Source organism: Sander vitreus, chromosome 16 (assembly GCF_031162955.1).
Source record: "Sander vitreus isolate 19-12246 chromosome 16, sanVit1, whole genome shotgun sequence".
NCBI classification, from domain to species: Eukaryota; Metazoa; Chordata; class Actinopteri; order Perciformes; family Percidae; genus Sander; species Sander vitreus.
Genome location: NC_135870.1, coordinates 16,766,563 through 16,792,349, shown reverse-complemented (window position 1 = coordinate 16,792,349; position 25,787 = coordinate 16,766,563). Strand labels below are relative to the sequence as shown.

Genomic DNA, 25,787 nt, shown 5'->3' with positions numbered 1-25,787 from the left:
AGAAGGAAGGAGAGCGTGTGGAAAGAGTGGAAACATCTTGCTCTATTTAGCACTCTCTTACTGAAAAGCTGACATTATTTCAGTGTTAATCATGAAATCAAGTTATCTTTGAGTGGAGAGTAAAGCCTGAATACCAGTCGTCAGTCTGCAATGGAATACCGGTGACCAAAGAGGGGAGAGCAAGTCACAAACTGTTAACAGTTATGTTACAGGTAGACATAAATATGTTGATTTTAAAAAGATAGAGGTACTCTTGGGTTTCGGTAGCTGCAATATCCTACTATGAGTTTTAACTAGGTCTAATATTTTGTGCCCTAATGTTTTTTTTTGTACTCTACAGACAAACTAATGGCAAAACAATGTTTTCATTTTATTACTTACACTTGCTGCAAGACATCATTAGATTTTGAAGTTAGACAATTGCAACTACTCTTCTCATGTTGAAAAAAACTAAATGATGAAATGAGGGTGCATGGGTAAATGATTTAGTAAATTCCAAAGGGCTGTATGGCCATATTCATCTGAATTTACTCAAAACTGGGGTTACTTAAAAGTGAAATAATAAAGTGCACTATTTGTAATGAACAGGGAGACGATTCCGCAAAAAAATAGAAAATGCGCATTAAATCAACAATACAATATGATTAACACCGATTTAAAGAAAGAACCAAGCATGTCTGGAGTGAGTTAAAAACCTTCTTATAACTCTTCTATCATTTGGCCACAATCCTTGTATTGCATTTTTCAAGTTTTTAAAGTCCGGGTAAAGCATTCTATATGTTGTAAACTTGTAAAAAGACTGTAAACTGTGTAGTACTGAATTGTGGAGTTTATGGGCGGCCTAAAACAACATGGTGCAACGATGCACTGGAGTCATCCTTAACATAAGCCCTACTCTGTAAAAATTATGTTACTACTAACATTAAAGCACATAACACCTAGAGTAGGGGGTCACTTTTCTGTTGCAGCAAGTGCGTGAGGAAAATACTCGGTGACCTACTAAATGTACTTTCCCACAGTATCCTGAGGGTATCTGGCCAGTGTCTCATTCCGACAGTCTGAGGTAATTACCAGCTCTGTTAACTAACCATTACCACCAGACAGCAACCTGAACTTGGACCACAGCAGAGCCTGTCTGGGCTTGACATCACACACACCTTCCTCTGACTCACTTCACTCACACACACACACACACACACACACACACACACACACACACGTACATACATACACACTCGCACATACATCGCAGGCATGCATCGCAGGCATGCAGAAGGTAAAAAAACTCACACGCAACTCTCTCACACATACGCACACCCTTCCCTGACTCACATTGCAACCACTCATTTCACCTGCAAGTCACATTATTTCCTTCCCGATTTTCCCAGGAATGCATCCAGTTGTGTTAAATAGAATGAGAGCGAAAGTCTGCTGTTCATTTCATTTTGTGCATACATACTGTGTATGTAAACAATATGAAAAAATTGGCAGGCATTAGGGACGATACTAACAGTGAACTTGTTTCCAAAGCACCCAAGACAGATGTGCTATGGTTTCTATGTCAAGTTGCTTTATTATTTCAACACTGCTTAATTGCTCCTTGTGTTCTTCTCTAAAGGGTCGAGACGGTGTGACCCCATCCCCCAATGCCCATTTTTTCTTAGCTTACAGAGAAATTTCTTTAGTTTTGTATTAATTTGACAGCTAAAAAACCCAACATGTAATATATTGTAGTTACTACATTAGGTTATGAATATATTACATTGATAGTTTCATTCTTACCATACCATCAAAATGATACATTAGGAGTTGTCATCAGTAGCAACACAAGACGAGGCACAACCATGAATTCATGCCTCTGCCCTTAGGAATATGTAGAAAAACTCTAGTTAAACATTGTCCATTTAGTCCCACTCCCTCAGTCTGTTTAAATCTTGCTCAATCCCTTTTTGTTTCTTTCTCTTGTCAAATCTGTTTTCCACTTTTGACCATTTTCTTACCCTTCACTTGGCCTCAACATTTCTGCTTTTTCTTCCCTCTCTTAGTCCCTCTTTATTGGTGCTCACTAAAAGGAGTAATGAAGAAGATAATAGTCTAGAGTCTAGCAGATAACAGTCTAGCCGTCACACAAATAGCACTAATGCTTCCCCTTGGCTTGGCACAGTCAGTTCATTCTGTTTTTCACCCACTCAACCTTCAACCTCAACCTCTAGCTCTTCCTCTCTCCAACTGAACCTATGTCTTGTCTCTTATTCTATGTCTTGCTTGAAACTCCATCTACCCCCTTCCAGTGCCCCCTTCAATCTCCCTCTCTTCTTCTCTCTAGATGTCTCTCACCTCTAACCTCTTTCTTTCTCTCCATCTCCAAGCACTCTTTTTTTCCTCTCTCTTTAGACGCCAGATAGCTGGGGCCGGTCTAAGCTAAACAGCTGAGGAAAACAACGTACTGAAAAGGTCTGTAGACTACTCTGCTCACTGGGCAGTGGGTTTTGAAGAGGGACAAGAACAGCTCATCTCAAAAACATAAAAAGCTGGATTAAACGGCCAGCCAACCTCTATTTATGTGTTGCGTTTTTTGTATTATGGGTTCAAATTAAAACTGCCAGACTACAGACTAAACATTCTAAATTGGCGGGGCAATGCGATAGGTGGCACATGACATTCAACACTTGCCTACTGTGCTTTTCAATTGTAGTAGTTAAATACCATGTCAGTGTTGGGTTGGGTCACAAGGGGAAATTGCTCTGTTCTTCAGATGGAGCAGATTGGCTGAAGGTGAAACAATTAGTCAAAAAAGTGATACGACAGAAAAAGAATCTGCAACTACGTTCACTCCATTTGTCTAGACAGAAATAGACTGTATTTTCTTTTTAAGCAACTGAATGGGTAGACGTTTTTTTAAGAAAGCAGATACCTTTTCATCACTTATTCAATAAATCGCTGTTTTTGTCAACATCGCTAAGGGTTCAAATCCTAACAACACATGCTGTAGTAGATAGTAATTTAGCTTGGAATATGTACAGTAAATGCCAGAATGGTAGAACGGCAATCGAAACAAACATTTCAACTTTGGCTCAATATTAATTGTGACAGCAAGTCAAAGTGTTGCAACTGTAAAAAGAAGCTCCACTTAAGCACACTCTAGTTTTACCTTGAGAATTCATAAATTATCTCTGCGTGTAGATTTATACATGAAAGAAAACAGTACTCTGAATTGTTCTCAGAATCTATTGAAAAAGGTTAGGCTGAGAGAAAACTCCACATGCTCAACCGCATAAGGCTGGAAAACCCTGGGATCCTTCACTGCCTGTTTTTATTTGGAAAACCCGATTGTTGAGGAGACAGATGGTGGGTTTTGTGGTGCTGTCATTTGTGCAATAAAGACAACTGGTTCTCTCAAATATAAAGCATTCATGCAACTGTCAGTTAACATTTGTCTCTTTAAGACAGACATGGTACTCCAAATGTTTCCCCCCCCCTTTGCCTATGCAGTGTGACGTTTAAACATGCTTACACACTAAAACTCTCTAAAAATGCTTTCACTGCTTTTCACTGAATGTGCCTTCACTGCACCCATTCTACCTGATATTGTTACGACATCCACAGCTCTCCTCGACATGCGCTAACAGTTCTCAAACTGTCACTACACCCACACACACATCAAACTGAAATTCCACCCACTCAACCTGAATCCATCAACCTAAACTACATTTGCACATGCACATACACACCCCCCGACATGGGAGAGCCACCGACAGATTCCTTGCTCAACGTTTATAGCTGCTGGCGCATATTTCACCCTCCAGCCCCCCTCTTTACCACTTCTCTCCCTTTTCCTTTTTTTCTCTCATCTCTTCTTGATGTAAAGGCACGCAGGCACGCAGGGAATGTTATTGTAATACAGAGTGGTTCATTCAGGACTGTAAATATTGAGAGTGGTGTCGGTGGTGGCTGCCACTGCGGGTCTGGTCGGTTCACTCTTGAAGAGCTTTGAGGGAACGGAGAGGAAACAACTCTCTCACATGGCTTTTTGACAGACAAGGTGTCAGTGTCAGGTTAGGGTACCAGCAAGTCTTTTTACATACAGGTCGGCCTTCTAACTGGCAAATTCTGTGGCTTGAGGCATACACTGCTGGCCAGATTCACACAGGTGTGGGCTATTTTATTTTTTGATGTCACACCCAAGCAGGATCCCAATGATACAACTATGGTTTCTCATTTTGTTGCAATCTGAGGAGTAAGTGGGCAGAGTTTATCCTTTTGCGTGGGCACACGTGAACACGTGTGTATGCAAACACCCCATGTCTGTATAAACAGAACTGTGCGTCAACTGTCTGTGTCACTTTTTGGACAATATCCACCAGCCATTATATATTCCACCAGCCTTAGTTGTAGTAAACTGTGGTTTGGACTAAACCAAAAGTGGGGGAGTTTGACATATTTACAATTAACAGTTAGAAAGGTCAAGGAAGCCATCCACATGCAAAGCCGAAGACCATCCTTGACCAGCAGTTACGATCTCCCCTCCTTATATGACCACCTGTTATCCCGTGACTAAGGCTACATCCACACTAATATGTTTCAAAAACAATCTCTGTCCACACGAGCGTTTTAGCACCACATATCGAGCATATTGTTCGAATGATAGCTTGCATCCTGCGCATGGCAGTAGTAGCTCAAGCTGTTAAAAATTGCAAATATGTCTTTCTCCAATTCATTTTGGGCTATAAGGAGTTTTAAGTAAGCTCCTTTAGCTGAGCAAAATAACTAAAGAGGTCACTAAGAATGAGTAATAGTTCCAAATATACAACTACCACCCCCTCCAAACCCACCACAATAAATTTAGATCAATACCTCAGCTGAAGAAAACATCTATCTGTGCCCACGAAAAAAGCTTGTATTTATCACACAAAAAAGGATAGCTGTGTTAGATTAGGGTCCCGAATCATGGTGCCGATATGACACCAGTATATAGCAACACAGATTTCCGTGCCACTTCAATGCCTGCTCTGCTGTCTGGTGCTCTGAAATGGATGTTAAAGGCAAAAGAAGTGTGGTTCTTCTTTTTGTTGTTTAACAGCCATTGAATGGTGAAATAAGTTTATATATATATATATATATATATATATATATATATATATATATATATATATATATATATAATTATATATAATACTTATATATATATATATATATATATATATATATATATATATATATATGAAGCGTCTGTGTAGGTCCACAAGCTCAGCAGTTGTTTGAAGCAGTAATGATGTTAATATCTTTCTCAACATCTGTCTCCATTGTGTTGTGGACCAGTCAGTCATTTGTGGTCCCCTTATATATATATATATATATATATATATATATATATATATATATATATATATATATAAGTATAGACTCAGGGACCGGCACCATTTTAAAAAGTATCGTTTTAGCACCGGTATACCCAACCCTAGTTATGATGTGATTTTACAGGGACCACAAATGACTGACTGGTCCACAACACAATGGAGACAGATGTTGAGAAAGATATTAACATCATTACTGCTTCAAACAACTGCTGAGCTTGTGGACCTACACAGACGCTTCATCCACACACATTCATGTCTGTGTCAGAGTCATCAGAGATAATATCAGGACACATACACACACGCACGCTATGGGAGGGTGAGATAAGGCAAATAAAAGAGGAAAAGGGCTCGGGGTTAAGTGGCAATAATGATGCAGAATAAGACATCAGCGTGTGTGTGTGTGTGTGTGTGTGTTTGTTTGAACTCACATCAAAGTGTCTCTGGGAACCTTGTTCATGTCAACAGGAGACAGGGCAGAGGAACCCAGCATTAAACGCAAAGAGGTAGAGGGGGAGGTAAAAAAGAAAAAAGAAAAGAAGAGGGGGTGTGGGGGTAAAAAGGAAACAGTACACGATGGTGAACAAAGGCTGAAGGGAAAGAGAGGACTGAGGTGGAGGAGGGTAAGGGAGGGTTAAGGAGAAGTGGGTCGGAGGTGAGAGGTTGGGGTATTAGGGCAGAGGAGGGGAGGGGACTCGCGGTAAAGGGGTTCACCTCTAGTGTGAATGCAATGAGGTAAAACCAATAGAAAGGAGGATGGAGAGAGTTCCTGTGTCATACACCCTCTTTAATTCCACCCTTCCTTCTCTCACTCCGCTCCTCTGCCCCTTTCCCTCCCTCCTCCGCTGCTCCCTCTCTGCGACCGGCCCCAGCAAATTCCCTAGGGCCAGGGGCAGTCCCCTTTCAGTCTCCAGTGACACAGTAATTAGAAGTGTGGGAACTGAATCCGTCCCTCTTTCTAAGCCCCGCACTCCCACCCTTCCCCTCCCTCCCTCCTTTCGTTGGCCCTCGTCCCCCCCTTACCAGGTCCCGGCTCCTACCCTTCCCCTCCACTTCCTTTGCCACCTCTCTTTTTGCACCCCACCTCAGCTCTCAATCTCAGGAAGTAGCATCTACCCTCATAAAGAAGTCTCACATGAGGTTAGAAGGACATATTTTGACATCTGAGGCTGATATTGACCTCATAATAAAAACAAAGTATCTGCAAGTCTGCATCATCTACATCTAATATGACGGATGCCTTCAAATACATGCATTGTCTTTTTAATTGACTATTTCAAGGACATGAAGATGTGAATATCATCTACTAGCATAATGAATTAAAAATTGCATATCTAATGAGAACCAATATTGGCTTAATCCTCATGGGCCACCTGTGATGGTCATGGGAGCTACACATCACAGACACACACACACACACTCTCTCAACCCCATACCCTTCATTCACACCCCCCAATCCACCCTACCTCACCCCCGCCTTCTCTAGAGCCACAGAGTCCCCTATCTCTTCGAACAGAGCAACGCTGTCTCTCCCACTCTCTGTCAAGCCCACCACCACCCCAACACCACCCCAACCCCCATTCACTATCTCCGCGGCGATAACCATGGGAACAGCAGCACTGTGGGAACGGGCCACCAGTTGACCAAAATAGACAGCAGGAAAATGGAGGGAAGGAAAGAAAGGGCTCCCTGCATCCAAGGAGGCATGTGTGTGTGTGTGTGTGTGTGTGTGTGTGTGTGTAGGAGGTCCATGGGATCATCCAGACAGACAGGTACTCAGGCACTCCAGTCACCTCTAGTTTCCACCAGCAACAAAGGGGACGCTAGGTGGCTTGAGTTGCTACATTAATTAATTCATGGTTATGTGGCTTTGGTTTGAGTTGGTGGGACATACCAAAAGCTTTCCTTCTCACACACACTTTACACGGTCCTACAGTTACTAGATAGCAGTGTCCCATGCAAAAAGGCTACACCCTTAACCACAAACACCCACACCCTAACAGCACACTAATATTACACTATCACACACCCAGTCACATCCGCAACCACACACCTCTAAAAGCACACGTGAGAACTCAAGCATTCAGTCTAAAAGTTTACATAAGTAAGGAATGAGATGAATGGAATGACTGGCATTCAAACATTTTAAATAGTGGTGCGTATATAAAAAATACCAAAGATGCTCTTTTCAATAATAATAAATCTTGACTGTGACATGTCAGAATATTCAGTATATCCCTCTGGGATTTTTTTCTCCAGCAGTGGTGCTAAAGTGCGTGAGTTTTATTTTGCGCCATCTGAAGAAATTTAGCGCGTTCGCTGACACAAGTAGGACTTTAAGACACTTATTTGTACGCAGTCGTAGATGTTGAATTACGTTGAATAAAATGCTTCAAGACTTCTTGCCTCTTTCCTCTCCCTCCTGTCACCTCTCTCTACATACTTTCCTGTCTCACCTGTACTAGCGGTCATCCTGTCTAATAATGGAGAAATTAAGTAAAGTAGGCTACTTGATTAAGCAACCTACAAGAATAAAATCAAATAACTACTGACAGGCATTTTCACATTTCACATACAGGAGACAAAATACGCTTCTCCCCTTATCCAACTAAGCTCAGCTTCATCATTACCATCATCAGCCTCTCTTTTCCTTACCAAAAAGTTTACCAAACTCATCTGACAAATCAAAAATATATCATTAGACTAACAAGCACGGAGATTTACAGGGAACACAGTTTGGTTGAAAAATATTTGAATTTCTGTGCTGAAAAGGAAATAGGTTAAGATGATTGATGTCCCTAATATTAAGTAATTTCGAACATTATTAGGTTTTGCCACATTACAAACAAGTTTAGTTAAGCTAATCAAATCATAACAGAAAACATATTGCCTCGTAAAAACTCACAACATGCGTCATGTTCAGCGTTGTCTCTACGTCTTAGCTGAACTTTGTTATTGTAATAGGTAGGCAGTAAGATCGGCAGCAGAGCCTTCGTTGCGGCCAACTGCTCTTTCAAACGGCAATAACCATTAACAGACTGCCAAACGGTGGCAATGTCTAGGGATGTTTGATTTATAATCCTCGCCCATCCCTATCCCGAGTCTATGGTTACATAAAGTAGAGATAGCGAGTGGATTGCGTTTGGGGCGATTTTTATATAGCAGCGGCACTAATTTAGCAGCGGCACTGCACATACAGGGGAAACAATTATATAGTTTTTGCCTTCTCTCTTAATCGTGGTTGCTCTTCATCTTCATCATTATCTCATTTATATTTGCAATTGTTCCAGTCTTCATTTCCTTTCATTAAAAGGCACATGGCAACTTTCTTTTATTAATTAAGGTTATTAAAATTATAATTTCATTATCTGACTTTGGATACTATAGGATTTTTTATTTTGTATGTACCAGAGCCTTACTGGGCCCTTAGTCATAGGAAAATATAATTGGATATCAGAGATGTGATTCCTGTGGAGGAAGGTCTGGCTAGTCCACACAGCATTCCGGGACGGGAGAAAAGCGTGCTCTGGTTTATTGGCATTTGTTTAAACCAATCACAATCGTCACGGGCGGGGGAAGAGCTAAGCTCTGGGAAGAGCCACGGTGCCTCTGCAAAATAGCCTCTGGAAGGAGCTTGTTTTGATGGAATGTGTACTTTCAAAAGTTGTTTTAGTCGTGCAACAGAAAACTCAGATTGGACAGATAGTCTAGCTGCTCCCTGCAGAGATCTGAGGAGCAGTTAACCATAGTCCTCAGAAATCGGCCAGAGTTTTAAAATTCACAATAAAATAACCTCACAACTTGAATACAAACTTCTGTAGATATCAGGATAAAAAAAAAACTGGCATAGCTGAACTATGCATCAAAGCTGCTCATACTTATTGTTTGGTATGTTTTCATTGTTGCATAGGCAATGCTGCTGGTCTCCAGAGAGTACAAACAAGAATACATGCATGCAAACACACTTCTCAGATATCATGGCATTAGTTAAAATGCTGGGCTGCAGTTCCTATGAGAAACATTAGACACTGGTTTTCCTTGGCCTGAAAGAGGAGGAGGAGGAAATAGGGAAAAGACGCAAGTTGTGCATCATCATTTTTTTTTTTACCTACTGCGGGCCTAATTTTCCATCCCATTTATATCCTGTGTCTCTCAGTGGTTTAGAAGTCCCAGACATGTAAGGTCTTAGCTTCCGCTTTTATTTTATCTCCCATTCTCTCTCCCCCAAACTTACAGTATTTATCTACATTCAGTCTATCTCCTTCTTTCCCTCTGTTGCATTTTATATACCTCTTCTTTGAACTCTCTTTGCTATTTTCCCTTCTGATTTCTATCAATCCATCTACCCTCTCTATCTATTCACACTGCCCCCTTTGCTCTTTCAGGCCTTTCCCAGGCCAAGGAGCCTCCAGCCTTCTACCTCTTTGCTGCATGGGGGAGAGGGGGGGTGTTTGTCTGCATGACATTCTCTCATTCCCATCCCGCAAGGACTTTCACTTTAATCTGACTCTGTGAGTAAGTGAGGAGAAAGAGAGAACAAAACACATAAAATATGTGTGAGTGTGTGCCTGCAGCTCCCAAAGCAAACAGACTTCTCATCTCCTGATAGCATCACATCACGCAAACTGCAGGCTTTGGGAAGACCCACGGCAAGACTTAGTTTCAGAGCTGGCCTCACATTCCCGAGACTTACACATGCACATACAAGCAGTACGACATGACGAGAACGCAGGTCAGACATTCAAAGAATGTTCACAGAATGTACAGACCTACACCCAGAACATAAACTGTGAAAACACACAGTCGCAATGATGATGTACACAGTTTCACACATCAGAGACAAGTGAAGAAAACAGCGATATATCACAGGAACTATGGAACACAACACACACAGTGGTACAGTACAGTGGTTGAGTTCACAAACCACAGACTATGTGGGGGGGTTACCATCTTTTATCTCTGTCTCCATGAGGTTTAAATTTAATTGTTGACACAACTCATTCTCGGAAAACACACACACACACACACACACACACACACACACACACACACACACACACACACACACACACACACACACACACACACACACACACACACACACACACACGTATAAAAAATGTGTGTGTGTTTCTGGGTTTCTATCCCATCATTTGCATTAACCACATTCACGTGACACTGAAGGTTTAAATCAGTTCTTGATTGATGCTAGAAGAAAAACCTCCAGGGCCCTGGTTCCTCCAGACCAGTCTGAGTTGCCTTTCAGAAAGTCTTGCATAAGCACTATAAGATTCTACAGATTCTTTTACTCAGACTTCTGTCAGAGATTTTTTTTTTTTTTATCTTAGCAGTCCTGAAACTCTATAAATATTAGACAGGAACACATACACATACAATCACAGAATTTCAGTACCCCTACTCTTGTGTGACTCTAAGCGCAAACACAACAGACCACACACATTCGTCATGCTGAGAAGCAACAATCATGAGCTAAAAGGTAGCTAACATTACGCAGTTAATAACCTAACATTATCAAAACACAGCAGGGAAGGATAACATGATTTGCTTCCGAAAACTCCTTCATGCCATAGGGGATGTTTTTATTGTACCTGCCTCTGGCGAGGCATCTTTTCTTTTCAAATATTGTTTTTTATAACCAGAGTTTATACTGGTGTCCTAAACACATGAAAAACATTCCACAACATATCCAACAATAAACTTTTAGTTTTGCATTCTAGAGCTGGGTGCTATGAGGCAATTTTGCCCATGTAGTTAAACTAAAACTTACAAACTTTAAATTTAATAGAACTAGTACAGTGCCCGTACAAAATGTGCCTGTTTAGAATGGGCCGATTGCTTGGCCTGTGGCATTGCTCCTTTTAGCATTATCCAGAACCAAATTGTACCCCCAAATTACTTACAGAAGGACCCCAAACCACTTAATATGGAACTCCACTGTATAGCCTACTACTGACTTACAGTGTACTTCTACATCAGAGGAAGACATTGTACTACTACATTTACCCGACAGAGAATGTTGCAGATTCAGAATTTAATCACACAATATCACAATTAAAATGTGGAGTAATCAGACATTTTCCTCATGGCAGTGCGCTACCCATCCAGCCTGTTATGAGAGCCAATCAGCAAAAAAGAAATTCCTCAACCGTTATTGTTTGGCCGTTTAGTTTTATTCACAGTTTTTGAATATTCAATATCCAATGCTGTCCAACCTGCTCCAAAATCCAAACCCCAAGTTCATTGGGTACCCAGAAAACCAAGTGTGAAGTAGATTGGATTAACGGTTCATGAGATATTTCAGAGACAGACCACACACACACACAACACACACCACAGACAGACAGACAGACAGACAGACACGCACGCACGCACGCACGAGAAAGACTGGCTCCATGTTAGCCTGTTAAGTTGTTTGCCTCCAGACAAACTGATGTAACTCTCATATTCTTGGCTTAAACCTACAATCAAGTTATTCTCTCTCCTGGAAGTCACAGCAATCAGCTCACAGTCCCAAAAAAAACTTTCAAATAGTGGGTAATAAAAAAATAACTGGGGTTCTGCCAAAAGGACCCATTTGTAATGTCACATGTGAGCAAGCATGGCTGCCTCCAAAGCTTGACTGGAAGTGGACGAGTTACACAAGCTACTAAAGTGGGCCCGTGTGCCACAGGGTTGTGATAATAACGACCCTAAACCTCTCAGCTATTTCTCACTGGCAGGTATTAGCATGGTTGACAAGAGTTATTTATCATGCAGGCAGAATGCAGTTCAGATGGTTTGCTATGTTGCACTGCGTGTTGAGTGTAGGAGAATGAGCTATGATTCACTAAGCTGCAAAGACCGAAGATCACATTTCACTATCGCAAGGGAAACCATTATACCATGACCACAGACACAAAGACAGTCATACCAGCAGTATCTGGGAGAGGAAAACACGATTGCTGGGACTAGTTCTCACAACATTTTTCTAAAGTTACCTGCTTGATTTCCATTTCATTGGTGAAAGAAAAAAATGTGGGTAACCTTTAAGTAAATTTAGACAAGATAGTTGCATGGTACACACACTTTAGTGCTTTAATTGTTCACAAATATTTTCAAATTTCTAAATCAGAAATTTTTTGACCTACTTTTGCAATTGGTTTTTATATGGTCTGGACATGACCTAATTATGTTTTTTTTAGCCTGACTTATACACCTGAAAGATACACACATTTTCAGATCATTCAACATTGAACAATAATGCATTTAACGGCATCATTATCTGTTTTCTGTGTGGTACTGTTGTCGTTTGCTGACCCAGGCTTTGTAATTATATTGCAAATAATTCTGCCTCCCTTAGGAGACTATTTAGACGCAGAGGGCAATCACTCACAGCAGCACAGTCTGGCTATGCAGCTACTGTACTCTAAAAAACATGAGAAACTTCCTCTTTCTGTGTGCATGTTTGAGAGGAAGGCATCGGTAAGTGGTTCCCTCTCCCTGAGCGGCAGGGGAAAGTAGACCCTCTTGAGTGCCTCTCGGCTTCCCCACCTCCCCCATGAGCCAATAACACGCGCGCGTGTGTGTGTGTATTGGCTCTCACACACACACACACACACACACACACACACACACACACACACACACACACACACACACACACACACACACACACACACACACACACACACACACACACAGTGTGGTTTCTCCTCTGGAGGGGAACATAAACAGGGCTGTCTGTCTGCGAGCGGAGAGCTAGTTCTCATGACATCACCACCCGGCAGGAATGCTCTGCCCCGTCAAAACCCCTCCACTGGCCAGCAACTCGCACACACACACAAACACATACATACACAAAAACACATGTTGAATGATTTATGCACGTCCACATTTTCACAGGGAAATGTACCACATGCACCCAACTGGCATTTTGAGCTATTATCTCTCCTCTGGACTTTTCTTACTTCGCAACGGTTTTTAATTTCTCACTGCACACAGAAATCTTATTCCTCTGCATCTCTTCCCTTAGCTTTATCACACTGTTTTGCTCATTCAACCCCATCATTTCTCATCCTCTCTGTATCTGTATTGGCTGTGCACAGTGTCAGACCACACACAGACCACAGAAACAGAGAGCAAGCATGAGAGAGAAATGAAAAACACTCAAGTATAACTGCCTGATTATAGAAAATAAAGATATAACACCTATGAGAAACTGTGTGTGTGTGTGTGTGTGTGTGTGTGTGTGTGTGCGTGTGTGTTTGTGTGTGTGGGTGTGGAGGACATGGGAAATTACGCACTACTTCATTGTATTGGTGTTTGGAGGAAAAGCCCTATTGAAGCTCTCCCTCCTTCCTTCTCACCTCTCTTCCTCTCTCTCTAACTCTCTCCTCTGTTTTCCATCCCTCCCTACCTCATCTTTCTCTTCCTAGCCATCTCCCCTTTCTATTTTCGACTTCTTATTTCCAGCTTCTTGCTCCTCTCTCTCAATCTCAACCTGTCACTGCAATGTTTTCTCGCAATTTCTGTCCCTTCTCGTTTTCCGCCTCTCTGTTTCTCTCAGGCTTTTGGGGAAAGCAGGGACAGGAAGCAGCTTGGCTCTCAGACAATGGAACACATCAAAAAGCAGCACCAGCCTCACCAACTACACACACACACACACACACAAAGACAAACAGGACATTCCAGCTGCCGGCTGCACCGGATTCCTCGCCTTGGCTAATCTGCAACGGAGGAGAGTGAGACTGGGAGTGGAGCGGAGCAGGGAGGCAGGGTGAGAACAGTGGGGTAAAGGGATAGCAGGGGAGATGGAGAGAGACAGGGCCAAGCAGAGGGTGAGAAGGAGAAATAGACACAGGGAGGGAGAAATGTTGGGGTGCAAAAAAGGGGGAAATTGGAAAGGAGGGATTAGGGAAGGTAAAGCATGACTGAAAAGGGATTTGTGAATTGCAAAATGCTGTAAAATCTATGTTTGCATACAATTGTGTTCTCGTTGTCTAAAAAGGCATATGATTGTGGTATGCATACACATGACGATACATTATACTGTAAGTACCTGCCAAGAGACAGTAGATGGAAAGTCTATTATCTCTCATCTCTAATCTATATTAATGTTGATTTGTACATCATCACTGATACATTTGATTCTTAAAAGGATGTTTGAATTTGTTGTCATCAGTGATTCAAATATGAATGTGTGTGTAATTTAAATCATCAAGCAGGCACAAATGTGTTGGCATGAGTGCTGTGTAAAAACTAAAAAAGGACAGAAACCAAACAGAGGAGAAACAATGTGTAATAATAACTTGGGAAGATAAAATAAGGTATTGAGAATAAGAGACAGAACAAGAGAAACTGGGAGTGGAAGCAGAGAGAGAAATACTATGGCCATGTCTACAGTGCTGCAGGTACATTTTAAACAAATTTTTTTTTACAGTATATTTAAAAAATATTTTTTCTTAGGTTTCCGTACTGAAAGGCCTTCGTCCAGCTTGACTTTTAGGCAGTAGTCAAACAAACCAGTATAAAGAGATTGTTTTAAACATGTAGACCGTTTTGCAAACAAGGGCGGATACGCACTCTGACAGAGCTTAGTTCCTTAGACTCTCTCTGTGTTTACTTGCTTTCGGTTCCAATATACAGATGAATGAAAAATTAAATGAAAAACACAGGTGCTGGCATTGATACATCTCTGGTTTACAACTGCTCAACTGTAAAAGAATTACATTATTGACAGTCATAGACGCTACATGCTTATCTAGGCTGATCAACTTGTGTGATCGACTATGGACTCAATCACAATGTTTGTTTACAATAACTTTCGGGTAGTAAACCCCTGCGTCCTGCACTGTACATACAATTTAACAGCGCTGAGTAAAACAGGACGCTGAACTGGATACTCTCTCATCTCATTCATCTAAAATGCATTATGCTGATGCTTTCATATGTCAACACTTTTACTAACATTAGGTTGAGGACCTATTTTACCTGTTGGGCCACAGATTAAAGAAAATGACACCACCCCAAACTAGCAGTTAGCCCGACTGACAGTCAGACGCTGCTGTTCGTAACGCTACATTTGGTTTATTAAAGACGTGACCAATGCAACACAGTACAGAAAATAAGCACAGCAGAAACGTCAGATAGGTCAGACCTCCATGTTTAACTATATATCTTTAAATGTTACAGTTACGGCTGAAAATGATAACAGAAATAAAGAGTGGGATCAAGTGGGATCACGGCGATCAAGTTTGCTGATTTCACATTTCCCCGGAATTCAACTGCTATTTGTCTACAAGGAAGGGATTTTTGTGTTAGCACGAAGTCACGGTGATTCGGTCTATACACAAATACAAAATAAGTCATCACAGGGAAAGCTGGAAGCAGCAGGAAGCTGGCTTCTTAACAAATGATTACCTTTCGAATGATTAGCTCTTTAATTTTATATCCTTAAAAAACAAACACACAACCATAAGAGAAAATTCAGTGGTGCCTGAGTAACTATAAATTCACACACAAGCATGCACACGCAGATACATATCATGCATGCAATCGCACACGCACACACAGGGGCCAACTAGACTGTGGGAAAATAAGCAGGCATAATTTCTTAAAGACCAGATGCTTGGTGAGTGATGGCTCATCTTCTTCCTTATCTATCTGTGTGTGCGTGTGCGTGTGTCTGCTCAAACAGCCATGAGAATCAACTTCAAAATGAGTCAGGGACACTAAAGACACATTTCACAGGTTACAGGCTGCCGTTTTTTTTTATGTGGGATATTTCAAAAAAACGGCCTACTTCTTACAATTTCAACATTTAACTGCTACAGCAGACTAATTATATGTTGCAGCCATCTACTGCAGTTCAAATGAGGATATCTATACTTTTAGCTGAACCATTAAAATACAGTGTGACCTCAAGCATTTCACATACTAACTAGGCCTGTCACAAATTATTACTCAATCCTCTGATAGCGCTTATTTGAGGTGAGTGCGATCATTTTACATAATCGATTGATTCTGCAATAAAGGAAATTTAAAGCCAATGTTACAAATGTGGCAACACATAGAAAGTGAATAAGGTGTTTTTTTTTTACCAGCTGGAAAAACATGGAAAAAGAGAACTTTGCCATCTAGATCTTACTGCTGTTGGACTTGATTCATAGCAGAGTCTCCCCGATGGGTGCAGCAGTGTGTTTGACAGCTCTAGGGAAAGTTAGGCTGGAGTTGTCGTTTACATCGAGCTTTTCTAATTACAAAATTCACAGACAAATGTTTGGATGGAAACATGGTGTTATAAGAGTAGCAAGGGTTCTTTTAGGAGTAGTTCAGTGTGTAGTGCAAGCGTAATAAGTGTGTGGTCGAGTGAGAGTGACGGTGGCTGCGTTCAGAGGAGCAGGTGTTGGCGATTGGAGCAGAGAAGAAAATAGCAGTAATGTTGTAGTATTGGTAGTCAATTGGTAGTAAATGTACAGTGTAACACCAAAGTGAGCCTCAACTTCGGCCCTGGAGGCAAAACAAAGTCTTCCCTGTGTCTCCCGACCACAGTCTGGAAGCTGAAGCAGGAACGGTTAACACTGGCTATGTGTTTCCCCGTTGCTTTTGAAAATAAAATCAAGCCTCTTTTTACATTAATTGTCTTGAACCATGTTTTCGTTACATCAGGTCCGCCTACACAACAGTTTTAGAACAAGCTTTTTAAAAATAAATCTGTGCAGCAGAGCGAGAGGTGAAACATTGTTTTTTGAAGATTATTTGACACTGCTTTGCCAATGATCGCATCATTTCGATGAGCAGCCATTGGCATTTACAACATGGATTCAGGTCTAGTTGCAAAGCCACACAACAGCACTGCTGTGTAGCATAAAATGAAAATAGACAATTAAATTGTTAATCGCAATTATTTGTAGGACAATTAATCGTCAACTAAATTTTATGATTGTGACAGCCCCATTCTAACTATATGCTTTTTCCTCAAAGACGAACTGGATTGAATTCTTCAGATAAGTACAACAATATTAACGTGTAAAAACTGTGCAGAACTTGTTTTAATCCCGTTTACATTTTTAGGTCTAGACTGATTACCATTTATCAACTATCAGCCTATTGTGATGATTATAATCATATGGGATTTTGCATTTATTTGCTATATCATGATATATCTCTATCGGAAGAAATATCCTTATCCTAATCCTAATCTCAGTGATACCATATCACCTATTATTAATCCAATAACTGTACTGTACATATAATAAATTTGACTTATATTTACCCTTGCATACCCTCTTCATTAGTGTGAGCCACCGGTTCCCCTTTCAATGACTTGTTTATGAATTTCAGTGAAGCACACTGGAATACTTTCATATTTCTGATCAACGATCACTCAATGAGTCAGCATCTCATTCCAGGAAGGAAGTCATATCCATAGAAAACGTAGCAGCTAAGTGAAAGTTAAATATTTGTGGTCATGTCTTAATTGCTCACTTATTCATAAACTCACACATTGGGGTTACACAACAATCACAATGGCCTTTCCTAAATTTAGCTCCCCTACAGACAGACGCAGCGACAGCACGTCCCCCTCCAGACAAAAACACACAAAGGAGATGGACATACAGGCTGCCAATCAGTCACTCATAACTGCACCCACTAACTAACTACATGTGTGTATGCCAGAAAGAGTGAATGTGAGGGTGACCTGTTATATGTGTGAGCTTTCTCCCAATGTGTGTGTGTAATCGCTTTTAGCACTTTCTCAAACCGTATGTGTGTAACAGGAGACGCGAAGCCCTCGCCACACACAGTGGGAAATATTTGGAATGGTTTCCCTCGGAATGTCTTGGCGTGCCTATGGAATGCCCCCTCCTCACCGCCGCCTCCTCCCCTTTCTCCCTGTCGCTCCCCTGAGAGGGGAGGGAGAGTGGAAAAACAGCGGGACACAAAAACCTATTCTGTCACCACGAAAAACAGTACATGCACAGAGACAGAACCCGAATGGAGACAAAGCCACAGAGCTCAAATGCACTTACTTGGTTGTTTTATTTTATTTTTTATTTTTTTTTACAGTCTATGGTTTGGGTATATAGCTAGTTTGTGACCAAAGTGTGACCCTGTGCATATTTGTGTGTGTTATCTACAAACTCTCTATGCATTTAAAAATAACAGTGAAATATGAATTAAGGTGTGTGAGAATATACGAGTCTATAAAAAAAGTGTCTTCTGTTTTCTAATGCGTTTTAACACATACGTACATCATGATACTGTTTACTTCTAATTCACTCACATGCACAAATATACACACACACAGCCAGTGAAGGGTAACTTTAAACGTGTCTCAACCTCTCACATTCCTCCTGTTTCTTAACCCGCGGCTCTCTTTGTAGATCAAAAGGACAGACAAGTCTTTCTATCGCCTCGCCCTCCTCCACCTCTTCTCTTCCTTCAATGCCACCTTTCTCAGACACTCTCTTCCTCACTCAACAAACACTCATCTCGCTTGCACACACGCACTGATCATTTCTGACTTTCTCACACAATCTCTCTGTAATTCCGTCTCAACGACTCCATGTTATTTTTGTCTTTCTCCCGAACTTATTCACTCCTTCTCAGTTGCTTTCACTACCGTTCCCTTTCTGTCTGTTCTCCCTTCCTCCCCCCCCCCCATCTCTCCCACCCCTCCCTCTCACGGTGTGGCGGTTCCTGTTGCTCTTGTTTTCACTTCCCTGCAGACTGTGCGTGGGAACCAGTGATTCTGCTGCAATAGTGTCTATGACTGAATCTGAGTGTGTGTGCATGTGTAAAGGTGCTGAGGAGACTGTGTGTATGAAGGTGTCTGTATGTGTTTATCAGTTTTGAAAGTATATGCTTATTACTGTATGTGTGTATGTGTGTATGTGTGTGTGTGTGTGTGTGTGTGTGTGTGTTTCACTGGCTTCATGTCTATCAGGATATCTTTGCTATCTCAACATGTCTATCAAAGGCCAGTAAGGGACATCTGATGGAACTGCACAGCCCAACGGAAATGTGTGTGCTTGTGTGTATGTAAAGTATAGATGCAGCAGGCATTAGTGGTAAGGATAGGATATAGCTGAATAAGGAAACTGTAATGGACCAATAGCCAACTCCACCCTCTTAACCAACCCATTGCAGGAATCCACACAGATGAAATTTAAGGATTACAGACAACATTTTTACATAGTAAAGATGTATCTCTCTTAATATATTTTTGGGGCTCAAAATACACTTTTTCACAAATTAATATACTGTGAATAAACTATCACTAAATGTTTATTACTTTAAAAAAAAACATATTTTAACAGTATATTTGTTCCAATAAGTTCAATATCAATATTTAAACACATTTACAGTATAGTATACTGTATAGTATGAATAGTTTTTACATCCTGTAGTTTTCATTTGTGCCAGAGTGGAGGGACAAAGCTATATTCTTCTGAGCTGAAAAATGATATGTTAGCCATGGGAAACTATTTAATTTGAACAACAATGGTTTTAACAGGTTACTGACTTTAGGAGGAACCAAACAGTCATTTTCTTTCAACTGAAAATGTTATCAATGTGGCTACAAACCAGAAACAGCTGCATTTAGATGCTTGATTGATACAGAATATGGATGAAAATAAAAATGTATTGTGTTTATAACAATTCAAAGGCTTTGTCAACAACTAGGAGGAACCACATGGAATTGAATCTTTAATTTCTCTTGTGTCTTTTATTTAACAATAAATGTTTCTCTCTGAGCTATCCAGTTCATCCTGTGTGATAGGTCTCTGCCATGTTTATTTATTTTTATATGGGCAAGTACAGTACATGGCACAGACCAATGCCATATACCACAGCACTTATAGCCTAAGCTAGTTTATTTACAATGCAGTCTAGATGGGCATTTAAATACATGACCGAATCCAGTTTTACTACAGGGAGACATTACTTTAAAGTTAACATGATTCTTCCTTCATTTCAGATTGAATACACCAATACATATATCTTTAAAGTTAGTTAACATAACTTCTAAAAGAACCACTCTCACTTTTCTGGAGTTGGGTTTTCTCAGAGCCACACAATAAATCAATTGCAGATAAATCCATCAAACACAATAAATGAAGATTACATAATTGAGTGAATCATAAAAACCAGTGTTTCTTTTGTTTTTACCACTTCATTGTGTGCAAGTACACGTAAGAATGCAGACAAGGACACACTTGCACAGGAGGCCCTACTCCATCTCCCTTTCCCTCTTGGGGTCTCCATAGTGGACACACATTCCAATGCCTCTAAAATCTCTGTTGGGCCTATTGATACACAGAGACAAACATTAACCCTTTCCCTGCACAATCTTTACACACACACACACACACACACACACACACACACACACACACACACACACACACACACACACACACACACACACACACACACACACACACACACACACACACACACACACACACACACACACACACACACACGTCTGTGGTTAATCTTCTCTTCTGACTTTTTTTTTTACTTCTCTTTCCTCAGGACATTGATCAGTGGTGTATGTGCATGAGGGAGAAACACTGAGAGACAAAGGGAGAGAAACTAACCCATCCATTGCTAATCAGAGAGCTTTACAATCAGATAACAAAGGGGTTAACTTTGCCTGGGTGGGCCAAAGACCAGCCCCCAGGATGAAACTCTCTCTCTAACCACACACACACACACACACACACACACACACACACACACACACACACACACACACACACACACACACACACACACACACACACACACACACACACACACACACCGTTTTTTTCAGTTAGCTATCATTTCATGTTAATTTAATTTAACAGATTTTAAATTAGAATCTATAGTTATGACCTGAATGAGGTTATAAAAGATTACCCCAAAGATTACCAAAGGACAAAAGTTGTCTCACGTTTGCTGAGGCAGTGCTGTTAATGGTGGTGTGTAACAACAAAGTCACATTTGGCCCTTCTTTAGCCATAATATATCAAAGTGACATTGGCTTGAAGTGGCATCAGGAGTGACCAATAAATAGGAAAAGTAGGCGGGTGACCATTTGGCCACTGTGCATGTGTTTTATCGTGGTATCATCAAGACAGGAGGTAGGTGGTCCAGGTGTTTTACATCTTGGGTCTGAAAGAAATGCACCCAGTGGTGTATCTTGACACATTTAGGGCCTCCCACCAGGAGCAGGCCAGAACACCCAAGTTTAGAAACTGTCCTGCAAAGATACCCCTCACAATCACAACCGCCGCCACAGACACACAAACACAGTCGCAGCACCCACAGGTTTCCCTTAACAGCCACCCATGGAGATATCTACAGGTCATGTACCATAAATCCGACAATGATTGGTAGCAACAAGCTGACTGACAAACATCTTTTCCAGGCTCCACAAACATGACTGAATAGGAATTAGAATAATGCAGTGCATTGCACACTTATGTGTATCTGTACCCAAGTAAGCAATGTTTCTGTAATTGAGGAAAGAAGAATATGATACTGAAAGGTTTTTATCCAGTTTCATTTCTCCTCCAGGTTCAACTTGTTTCCATCCTGGTTCCCTTGTGGTTAAATTAGAAAAATATCTCGTGTTTAATTCATACCACTGAATGATTCTATTTATTTTCTCATACATCCATCTAACCCTCGTTTTGATACCACTTGCACAAGTCCAGGTTGTGGTGGCAGCAGGCTAAACAAGTAACCCATCCTTCTCTTCAGCCACATCCTCCAGCTCCTACTGGTGTCCCCGAGGCATTCAAAGGCCATATGGGATAACTAATCCTTCTCAGTGTCTCCTGGGTCAGCCCCAGGTTCTGGAACAAGAATAGCTCACAGCCTCAACTGGTCACCTTAAAGGAACACGCCGACTTATTGGGACTTTAGCTTATTCACCGTAACCCCCAGAGTTAGATAAGTCCATACATATCCTTCTCATCTCTGTGCGTGTTGTAACTCTGTACGACGGCCCCACCGGTAGCTTAGCCTAGCACGGATCCTGGAGGTAATCGGTTCCAACTAGCCTACTGCTCCGAATAAGTGACAAAATAACGCCAACATGTTCCTATATACATGTTGTGATTTGTATAGTCACATCGTGTACAAATAACAAAGTCACATAAGACACAGACATCTTCTAACCGTATATAAACTGGGAACTATATTCTCAGAAAGGCAAAGCATTGCTACTTTCTGCTCGGGGCTTCTCAGGTGCTGCAAGCATATCACTCCGCCCAAGTAGCAGAAGTAGCAGTGCTTTGCCTTTCTGAGAATATAGTTCCCAGTTTATATACGGTTAACCGTGAATAAGCTAAAGCCCCAATAAATCGGCATGTTCCTTTAAATGTGAAGGTGCAGCGGTTCAACTTCAAGCTCCTTCCTCATTCCTTTCAGTAAAGGTGAGCCCATTTTGGCCACTTGTATCAAAAAACTCATTCTCAATTTCACCACCGTAATCCAGTACAACACCTACATTACTTACATTTTCTCAAAAAAAAAAAAAAAAATATTAAGTTGTGTTTTATAAAGCCCCTCTTCTCCATTTTCCCTTATCGTATATTTCTTTCTCTTTTTCTCAGTACTATGCAAAACACCACAGCCACCATATTCTTTGTTCTCAGAATTCAGGAAGTTTAGCATTGTTTTATAACCACAGAAACAGCCTGGGTATTTATATTGCTTGTACGTTTTACTGATATAGGAACTGAAGCTTTTTCCTCTCTCTCATTGAAAGCTGTTGCATGTATATACTGTTTAATCTTGGACCTCAACTGGTGAACTTATGACTGTGCCCATAGTACTCACTATTTCCCAATTTGTATGTATTGATAATTATTGGCATTATATTAAATTAGTAGAACATACAGACATTTTTTATTATTAATTTAACAAAAACACACTCAGAACCAGCGTGGATTTCCCTACCTGGCACCGGCTGAATATGTCACTGGGAGTGAGCTGGACATTGAAGTGTCTGAGGACTCGAACAGCCTGGTCTCTGGCCTTTTCTGAACAGTCTAGGGACAGACAGCGTCCCTCACCCACCTGGGACCGCAACTATGTGGGGAGACAGAGGCAACAACCTGGAACCAAGGCAAGCCCACTAGCAGCCTCAACATAAACAGCAAGGCTGTGGAACACCCTAGACGTATCATCCACACACACACACACAACCCCCCCCCCAAGAGTTTACATATGTTAGTACTTACGCTTTGGAACGGTTGTCCACATGTGAGTATGAAACGGCCTTCAGCTTGTGCTAACTGACACACAACAAATACACATCAGAACAAAACAAAAAGCATAAATGCAGTAATGTTATTATTGGTTATCTAAAATATGTAACATTTTGGCTTTGTGAGTTCTTTTTGTTTGTGTTTATTGTGTATAAAAAGGTATGTGTGTGTCTTCTGCTCGGACTGCTAACTAACCTTTGCCGCTACTCTGTGATCATCGGTATTCTCCAACATGACCACATCGACTCCTAAACAGCGCAGGTACCTCCCGAGTCCCTGCAGCATGTTGTCACACACCACCCGCAACTGCTGGGGGGGCAGAGCAGGGGTGTCTTCTGAGGGCTTCTCGCCACACAGGAGGCCTTTCTCCGTGTCGGAGCGAGGGGGACTGATCCTTTGAGCCCCCTGACATTCCTAAATGGACAGAGACAATAATGTGATACTTAACTGATCCCCACAGGGGGATTTTCTTTTCACTTGCACCACAGTACAGGGAGGTCAAAGCACAGGGTGAGCTATACAACTGCACCCCTGGAGCTGATAGGAACTGCTGAAGTGTCTTGGTCAAACATGCTCAAACCCAGGTTCTTCCGTTTAACTGTATTTATTGTGTCATTTGGAAGCTGAAAGCTCTAAGAATTGTTATATGTATCAGCACAATAGTTATGAAAATAAATAAAAATGGGTTGGATCTAATTTATTGCAGTCTGGGAAGTTAAACAAACATCAGAAATAACCCATGTTCTAAATCAAAGTCCAGAAAAATGCTAAAATTTGGCAAATGAAAGGAAAAATCTCATACACACTGTCCTTCTGATTCAAAGGCCATCCTTAAGTTACCTGCTTTTTTCCCTCATGTTCCTTGTTTATTCATAGCAAAGTAACAGGAAAGTGTACGGATATGTGAAAAGACGACCATATTACACTTATTCAACATGTCAAGGAGGGTCAAGAACAGGCCAAGTAGGTAATGGATTCTGGCTTCCACAATCCCATTAATGAAATTTCCCCCTGTAGATTTCAAACTATTTGTAAAAGTCTTAATTTTGTCCTTGCAAAATTAATGTATTCTAACATCCTAGACCAAAAGACACGTGGTATCAATTGAAACCTCATAAAAAAAATAAAAACACTATCAATAACAGCAATTGCTGGTGAAATGGTAATTGACTCCAGACCTCGTTGCCATGGGCCTGTTTCATCTGCTTGGCATGTTTCTCCTTCTGTTTATTGTCTGCACTCTTCTCTGATTGGCTTGATGAGATGCTGCGCAGGTCAGCTGGTAGCCCAAAGTAAGCTGGGTTTCTGGAGAGGACAGAGTATACATCCAGCAAACAGTAGGCATCTGCCACTAGAAGGAGGTTAAGAAACAAGAGAGTGTGAGAGAGAGAGAGAGAGAGAGAGAGAGAGAGAGAGAGAGAGAGAAAGAAAGAGAGAGAAAGAGGTATTGGTTTGCAGTAGTCAGGGGATAACAAAATAATCTGTGATATTCTTTAGTGAAAAGAACAGCGACCATCTGTCTTCCTGTCATTGTCTGTGTGTGCATGCATAATACCTTACCTGCATATCTAATTTGGCTGATGCGCAGTGGCCGTTTCTCCCAGTTGGACATCTGCTCCGTCTTGTCTAGGGGCTTTCCCAGGACCTGTTGTACCAGCAGACTGAGGCCTTTCTCTGCAGAGTCCTCTCCTACCAGCACCTCCTTAGGTCCATTTTGAGTCCTGTTGACCTTTCGACGCTGGATCTGGAAAAGGCATTATAGACATTAAAGTCAGAATTTAATGTGTTGAATTTTCCTCCAATAAAGACCCGTTTCCATTTATTTGAAATCTTCTAGAATTTGTGACCATGCAAGTAGGGCTGAAACGATTCCTCGAATAATTCGATTACAAAAAATCCTCGAAGCTAAATTCTTTGCCTCAAAGCTTCGTTAAATCAATGTAATTAAGGTTGTACGGCTCACTGTGTTTCCGCACGGAGGATTATTACTAGTGCACAACAGGTTGACGCTTCTGTGGACACAAGACTGACGGCCCAGATTACAAATGAAGGAAGACGAAAATAGCGAGGGTCTAAGAGAAGAGACGGGCGAGAGAAAACGACAGAAAGTTTGGCATCATTTTAAGCTGCAAACATGCTACTACATCATCTTTGTAGAAAA

At 41.2% G+C, this 25,787-nt stretch overlaps 1 protein-coding gene across 4 annotated transcripts in view; it reads right to left on the bottom strand.

Moving 5' to 3' along the window:
- Positions 1-25,787, bottom strand: part of exd3 (exonuclease 3'-5' domain containing 3) — a 42,074-nt gene that overhangs the window by 5,452 nt on the left and 10,835 nt on the right. For 3 of the 4 annotated variants that reach the window (XM_078271299.1, XM_078271298.1, XM_078271300.1), the window contains 5 exons: positions 25,187-25,370; positions 24,805-24,977; positions 23,822-24,040; positions 23,600-23,653; positions 23,316-23,447 (listed from right to left, as the gene is read on the bottom strand). In XM_078271299.1, the coding sequence (XP_078127425.1) occupies positions 23,316-23,447; positions 23,600-23,653; positions 23,822-24,040; positions 24,805-24,977; positions 25,187-25,370 (762 nt within the window). The remainder of the gene's footprint in view (positions 1-23,315; positions 23,448-23,599; positions 23,654-23,821; positions 24,041-24,804; positions 24,978-25,186; positions 25,371-25,787) is intronic. The other variant, XM_078271301.1, reaches the window with a different exon arrangement.